The sequence below is a fragment of the Ixodes scapularis genome, unplaced genomic scaffold (genome assembly GCF_016920785.2).
Source record: "Ixodes scapularis isolate PalLabHiFi unplaced genomic scaffold, ASM1692078v2 PGA_scaffold7__128_contigs__length_106722199, whole genome shotgun sequence".
Taxonomy (NCBI): Eukaryota; Metazoa; Arthropoda; class Arachnida; order Ixodida; family Ixodidae; genus Ixodes; species Ixodes scapularis.
In genome coordinates, this window is record NW_024609882.1 from 48,949,533 (window position 1) to 48,957,497 (window position 7,965).

Below are 7,965 nucleotides of genomic sequence, written 5' to 3' on the forward strand. Positions count from 1 at the left end.
CCTCGTGAGGGTAACCCTCATGACCCTTGTGAGGGTAACCATCGTGATACTCCTGAGGGTAAACCTAGTAACCTTTGTGAGGGTAACTTTCGTGACCCTCGTGAGGATAACCCTCGTGACCCTCGTGAGGGTAACCCTTTTGAGGGTAACTAACCCTCGTAACCCTCGTGAGGGTTCGAGGGTTACTCTCACGTGGGTTACGAGGGTAACCCTCGTGATTATCGTGAGGGTAATCCCCGTGATCATAGTGAGGGTAACCCTCGTGAGAGTAACCCTCGTAACCCTCCTAACCTTCACGAGGGTTACGAGGGTTACGCGCGTTTACGCCGACGTCGACGGCGACACCACTCAAGATGGAAACGGGCGCCTAAGAGCTGCCCTCTAGAAGCACAACTTCTCATTTCAAGAATTAGCCGTATGCAATAGAACCGGATATCTGTATCCAAGGACGAGCATAACACGAATACGGATGGTCAGAAAGCGTTTCGGGAGGGTTATGATTAGTTTATTGAAGAAGAGCGAGAGCCAACACAGGGAAATAAATTCTTCGGTGTTCCCCCAAACAGGCTTTTGATTTTGCAATCGAAAAAATGTAGCAATTCGTCTCCGTACACTCACTTAAGCAGTAATTGCCGGTGTTTGCTCCGTGTTACCCTCTTCAGCCAAGCAGGTCTTTCGACTCCAACTCTCCTGGAGTCGCGGATGACATGAAAAGGTCGAGGCGAGCACGTGGCTTGTAAGGCCTGCCGCGCTATCTACAAGAAAGAACGAACTCAACCACTATCGTGGCTTTAGCGGCTGTTGAAGTTTTTTTTCGTCATTCCCCGCTTTACCAGCTATTGCTGAGTTAAGGGTGATTCCAGCGCCGTGTAAAGGCGTTTGGCGAAATAAGGCAAAGTCACTCGTGGCTGAAACAACCGTGTCGGCAGGCGGAGCGATCAGTTTTCATTCATTTGATGTACGTTATAGGAATAAAAGTTGATAAGCGGTTTCATTATATTTCATTGAGCACTACCACTATCGCCGTTGGCTCGGCAGTCGTTCGCCAACAAAATAAATATTAAAAGAAGCAGCAAAAAATAACACGAAAACTTGTAAGTGGCGGTTGTTTACAAAATATCCTAGATGACATCTCAGCTTTTTTTCCGTCAGAGAGCACTGGAGGTCTTCGTGGCGACGCGCTCGCTTGGGGCTCTTTATACTGTCCACGACCGTAAATAAAGTTCTTGGCTAGAAGCGTGTTTCCAATATCCATGCATTAATTTACACAAGTAAATAAAATAAAAAAGAACGTGCGGACAGTGTTTTGCGTGTTGTGTGTAAAACTGACGATTTTATCATATTTTCAAGTTCAGCTCAGCGCAATGTTAGTGCAATTCAACATTAGACAATGATTCGTTTAAACTTTCATACGAGCAAGTGAGGAGAAACAAGTAGTCGCATATATGTTGTTTTTTGTTAGGTTTTACAGATGTCTTTTTAAAGAAGCAGTGAAAGCGACGCTAATGCGTTTTGTGCAGATGAGTTATAGGGCTAAGGGTACGTAATACAGGAAGACAATCGTTACGTCAATTCGTATAATGAATTACTTTTTTATTTTTTAGCGTGAGCTACACTGGCCGAGGTTGAGCAGTTTCGCGTGGCTCCCAAAAAGCCCTGCTGCGCAAGCGGGAGGAGCAGTGACGTCACACGGCGCACAGCTGGCGCGCCGGAGCCGCCGCCGCCGCGCGCGCCTGGCCGATCTGCGCATTCCAGAGGAGAGACGTCATAGCCGCAGCAGACGCACTGGCGCCGTCGCGTGCCCAGCTGAGCGCCTCCGTTGCGTAGTAGCCAAGTCTGACCCTCCACCGGAGCCGCTTGATGGCGCCTCCCATTTTGTGCGCCTAAGTTCACGCTAAGTATATCCTGGCCTAGCCGAACTAAGCCACCGCAATTTTTATTTTAAATTGTTGGAAATAAACAAATGCTGTAAATCTTGGTTTCTATTAGAAACTTGCTGAGCGTCGTCGAAACCAACTAAATAAGTAAAATGTAGAAAACAATTCGGGCACGTGGGAAAGGCGGTGATGAGTTAAATTTAACACGTATTCTATCGGCCGCTAGTGCAGGGGAGGAGGGGGGGGGGGGGTGAAAAAACGCGGAAAATAAGAGAAGAAATAACGTGGGCGGGTTTTGGCACCACCAGCCTTGTGCATGTTGGATGAGCGGTAAGTTTAGCGCATCACCACATTCCTCATACGTATGAAATACGTCTAAAATGTGCGTATTTGGTTGTTTTCGATCACGCTCAACCAGGTTCTGATTAAAATCATATTTTTTCGCAATGATCAAGATTGTAATTAACGAACTATAGTTAAATAACCAATTGAACGTGACGATTATTTCACTATATTATGTTTAGCTGGCCGAATAGATGAACTGGAGATATTGCCTTGTAATATTCCCTATTGAAAAATCCGGCAAAAACTTCCAGTGACATTCGGTAAAATCGGGTTAATTTCCACTCATTTTCACCAGAAACCGGCGTAGTTTACCAGTCTTTGGTGGAAATATTACCGGCCGCCACTTCTAGTAACCATATTTCGCTGGACCTTTTACCGGAGCCACTTACGGTTAAACTCCGGTGAAAACGTCGCGTGACATTCGGCAGAAGCGGGTTAATTTCCACTCATTTTCTCCAGAAACCGGCGTAGCCACTTTCGCTGGAAGTTATACCAGAACCACTTTCAATTACCCGCCGCTGGAATCCTACCGGAAGCCACTCCTGTTGCCGGACACCGAACATCACTTCAAGCCGACGCAAGGGGATTGGCTAAAGTCAAGGAAGCCAAGACAGGCAGGAGTCCTGTGTTTGTAATGGCGGCCGCCAATGCAGCGGCATTCTCGCGAGCGCGTGTTTTAGCTCGAAACGAAGTTGGAACTCTGCAAGAAGTGCGTGCAGTGAACTGTTTTTACGATCCAAAAAGGTGGGCAGTGATCACCGGCAACTTGATAGTTGCGACAGGCAAAAGTCTGGGCCAGAGCAGGTACGAAACCACTCGAGCGGCATTCTTGTGAGTGCATGTTTTAGCACGGGACGACGTTGCAATCCTCAAAAAACGCGTGCAGTGAACTGTTTTGACGATCCAAAAAGGTGGGCACTTTCAGCCGTTTTCATCCGAAACCAGTTTACCAATCTTTGGTAGACTATTTGCCGGCAAACAGATTTCACTGAAATGTCACCGACAGCCCCTTTCGTATCCAGACAACCAGATTTTCCTAAAAATTATACCCGAAACGGGTGACTCTCTTCCCTGTTTACCGACCTTCTCTCGAAGCCGACACGAGGCGAGGGGGAAGCGGAGACGAGCTGGGGACTGGGTGTGTAATCATCTTGCCTCGCACCAAGGACGAGTCCCCACGCACCCTCTCTCCCTCGCATTGGGTTCGTGGTGAGAAGGCAAGAGGGTCGTCTTGATGATTTTCTTTTTTTGAAGAAAAGCGGTTTCTTTGTCCGTAATCGAGCAACGGCCGGCCAGGAACGAACGCTCAGTCTCGGCTTCTCGTTCCATGTGTGCGACCTGTATCTTCCAAAGCAGCTGGGTGTGCAGATGAAAATAATATATTTTTCAGTGACCTGTTTCTTACGCCTCTTTGTCCGTCCGTCTACAGATGCATCCGGCGAGCGAAAAAGACTCCGGCCGAGATTTCTCAACGTCGGCGGATGTTCGTTTCGCGTGTTCGTGTTTTTCGCTGTGCTTGCTACTGATGCCTGGTGCACCCGCGGCGACGGCATCAGGGACGACATCGTGAGTGTGCCCGGGATTTCTCAATGGCGGCGGATGTTCGTTCCGCGCGGTCGTAGTTTTCGCTAAGCGTGCTACTGATGCCTGGTGCACCCGCGGTGACGGTATCAGGGACGACATCGTGAGTGTGCCCGGGATTTCTCAACGGCGGCGGATGTTCGTTCCGCGCGGTCGTAGTTTTCGCTAAGCGTGCTACTGATGCCTCGTGGACCCGCGGTGACGGCATCAGGGACGACATCGTGAGTATGCCCGGGATTTCTCAACGGCGGCGGATGTTCGTTCCGCGCGGTCGTAGTTTTCGCTAAGCGTGCTACTGATGCCTGGTGCACCCGCGGCGACGGCATCAGGGACGACATCGTGAGTGTGCCCGGGATTTCTCAATGGCGGCGGATGTTTGTTCCGCGCGGTCGTAGTTTTCGCTAAGCGTGCTACTGATGCCTGTTGGAACCGCGGTGACGGTATCAGGGACGACATCGTGAGTGTGCCCGGGATTTCTCAACGGCGGCAGATGTTCGTTCCGCGCGGTCGTAGTTTTCGCTAAGCGTGCTACTGATGCCTGGTGGACCCGCGGTGAAGGTATCAGGGACGACATCGTGAGTGTGTCCGGGATTTCTCCACGGCGGCGGATGTTCGTTCCGCGCGGTCGTAGTTTTCGCTAACCGTGCTACTGATGCCTGGTGCACCCGCGGTGACGGTATCAGGGACGACATTGTGAGTGTGCCCGGGATTTCTCAATTGCGGCGGATGTTCGTTCACCGCGGTCGTAGTTTTCGCTAAGCGTGCTACTGATGCCTGGTGCACCCGCGGTGACGGTATCAGGGACGACATCGTGAGTGTGCCCGGGATTTCTCAACGGCGGCGGATGTTCGTTCCGCGTGGTCGTAGTTTTCGCTAAGCGTGCTACTGATGCCTCGTGGACCCGCGGTGACGGTATCAAGGACGACATCGTGAGTATGCCCGGGATTTCTCAACGGCGGCGGATGTTCGTTCCGCGCGGTCGTAGTTTTCGCTAAGCGTGCTACTGATGCCTGGGCCCGTTTGCTCGAAGCTGGTTAACTCTAACCGCGCTTAAAAGTTAACCGCGTTTCCCTACCTAGGTACATCCGAGTACCTAGCCGCGTTCGACAAAAACTCAACGCACAATTTCTCCGTGTTTTATTATTATGCGGTAGCTCCCGCCACCTTCCGGTCGAAGCAAACAATAGCCTTTTAAGAAACGTTTTTGCTAGTTTTGTCTTTATTAAGAAAAATAAAAACAACATCGTATCACAATGTTTCTTTTTATGCATGAAAATATATATGTACTTTAAAAAAATAATAAATATCTTGATGCATCTATTGTGCCGCCAAACACAGCATAAGTTTGCAGTGTTGATTTCGGGTCTGGCAACGGTCTTTATAGATTCGTTGTTTTTGGTTGTTTTGTTCTCCGTGTTTTGCGACGCACGTTTCCCGCGCTTTAGTTATCACCTGATTTTCACTGTTTGTCTTCTCCTGCCGTTTGCCCAACCGACCCTCCGACTCGCTCGCCGACTGACTACCGGACTGACTGACAACTGATTTGCGGACGGATTGGTGAAGATAAGGGACGCAATGTCGACTGTGACGCGACGCCGACATCGAAGAGAGCGCGTGTTCGCCCAGTACGCTGTTGTGATGATGGGACGGCAGCGTGTGTTCCGTGACCGCTTGAACCCTTTGGAGGAGTTCGATGAGGACGAACTGCAGGAGCGCTTTCGATTCGGTCGCGCGGGCATTGTGTTCCTCGCCGACACACTGCGCCCGGACTTGGAGCGGCCGACGCGTCGCAGCCGCGCCCTCTCTGCAGAGCAGCAGGTCATTGTCGCCTTACAGTTCTACGCCACGGGGAACTTCCTCATCACCGCAGGGGACTACATCCGTGTGCACGTCTCCACTGCTTCGCGGACTGTGAGGCGGGTGACTCAGGCCTTGGCACGTCGTGCCCAAGACTTCATAGGGTAAGTGGTCTGGAGCATCTCTGGTGCGTCCCGATATTAGGCGCATGTGCAGGCCAGTTTTCCGAGAAAAAAAGCCTGGGCCTAGATTGCTCGATGAGCAATCACCATTATTTCAGAAACCCTTTGTATAGAAATTTCGGTGCGTGAATTGTGTTCGCTGAAACCCCCGAATTCATTAAAGGTGGTCTTCTCCGCACACCTATTCTGCAATTTATTTACGGCGCACCACCTGCGCAATGACCCTTTCGTTTTTGTTTCCTAAGCTGTAGGCTTGCTAGCCTGAATATCTGCCAGCGCATCGATCCCCACGTATACTGGTACCTCCCTAAAGGATCATTAAAAGTGTTGCTTCAGCACTCGATATTTGTTTTTTGGTAATGAGTGTGACATGCAGACCAGTGAACTGGGCAGTAAAATTACACGAACCAACTGGAGTGTACAAAATGACTCCCTTAGTACCTATTATTGGTGCAGGTGCAAATTCAACTAATCTACAAATAAAGTAGGAGTGCAGACATTTACAAACAGCCTGGTTTCTGCACTCCCAACTATGCACTTGTTGCTACTGAGCTAGTCTTGCGGCTACTGAGTACTGTCATTGTGCAGACGAGGCTTTTATTGCTCACTATTGATGACGATGAATGATAGCTGTGTTATTTTGAAGCATGTGATCATAACAACAAAACTGTCACTGTTAATGTCATAGTGCTACAGACTCACTGAAATCCATCTACAATGCAGGTGGCCAGGTGAAGCTGAGGGTCATGCCTTACAACAGGCCTTCTTTGAGATCGGTGGGTTTCCTTCGGTCGTGGGTGCTGTTGATGGCACTCACATTCGGATACAGGCACCACAAGTGCATGAGGAGGTGTACGTTAACCGCCATCTGTACCATTCAATAAATGTACAGTTAGTGGTTGACGCCTTTTACCGTATCCGCAATGTGGTTGCAAAATGGCCTGGAAGCACCCACGACTCTAGGATATTCACCGAGGGCTCGTTGTCAGGCAAGCTGGCCGATGGCGTTTACGAGGGCCTACTGCTTGGAGACAGCGGCTACACCTGCAGGCCATGGCTGATGACGCCCTTCCTGTCTCCGTCATCAGCAGCGGAGGTCGCCTACAATGCGTCACATAGCACAACGAGGAGCATCGTGGAACGGTAAAGCCAGGCTATGCGTCCTGGTTCGACGGTTCAGTGTTTCGGTACCTTGAGGCACCTAACCTTTTTTATATGGTTGTGCCTGAGCTTTACATTTGTTGCCATTTTTATGTTCTTGCATAGTAGGCTACGGCTGCTCAGAAGCAAGGAGAGGAAGGCGTATCTCTACTATACCTTATTTATACTACGGGCTATAACCTACTGCCATAGCCTGAAATGTTTATTCTAAGGTTAGCCAGCATTGTGGGAATGAAGAACATCAATTCACAAAATTCAACCATTAGCCAGTTAACTCTATATGTCACAATAATTGTTATATTTCATTTGCTCTTTTCTGTATAAACTCCAGAATAGAAGTTAGAACTTCTCTGAAACATATCCTTCCTGTATGACTGGGTTTATTAACCTACAGGTTTTTACTAGCTGTTTACACATTTCAAACAATAGCAGTTAATTTTTTTTGTTACTCTATATTGCCTAAATGTAAAGCAATTCTTAGAAAAAAAAAAACAGCTTGCAATGTGAAAAAAAAACACTGGCTTAGGCAGGTTCTGTTTTTAGACAGTTTGTGTACAGACTTATTCAAGCATATCTTATTAAATACTGCTTATCTCAAACTGCAATTTTCCTTGCAAGTTTTTGCGAAGAACATTTTCATTATATCTGTGATGGGATTGCTGCGCCATTTGCGCCAAAGTGATTACCCTGCTACGTCCTGCTACATTTAACAAAAATGTGAGAAATTTGCACCAACGTAGCACCAAAACTTATTTTCATTTTAGTAATACTGAAAATATAATAGCTCGGGCTTCGCTGCCCGGCCGGACCGTCACGATATGCTTACGCAAGTTTTCAGGTTTTCAAAACTTTTGATTATAGTCTCGTATACGATACCATTCCATCACATTTCGTATGAATGACAGGCAATATCTGGAAGTTTCGCAATAATTTTTATGTTAGTCGTCTGTTCCTTCTGGAGGGTTAGCTATAGTCCGTTGCAACCTAAGAACGAAGGGCGAGGGTAAGACAGGCCGGGGAGG

The 7,965-nt window shown here is 48.5% G+C and overlaps 1 protein-coding gene across 1 annotated transcript; it reads left to right on the forward strand.

The window, feature by feature from the left end:
- Positions 1-5,174: 5,174 nt before the first annotated feature.
- LOC115308927 (putative nuclease HARBI1) lies at positions 5,175-6,929 on the forward strand. The gene is made up of 2 exons (XM_042286425.1): positions 5,175-5,764; positions 6,506-6,929. The coding sequence occupies exons 1-2, from the start codon at positions 5,379-5,381 to the stop codon at positions 6,927-6,929; spliced, it is 810 nt and encodes a 269-aa protein (XP_042142359.1). The 5' UTR covers positions 5,175-5,378.
- Positions 6,930-7,965: the final 1,036 nt, after the last annotated feature.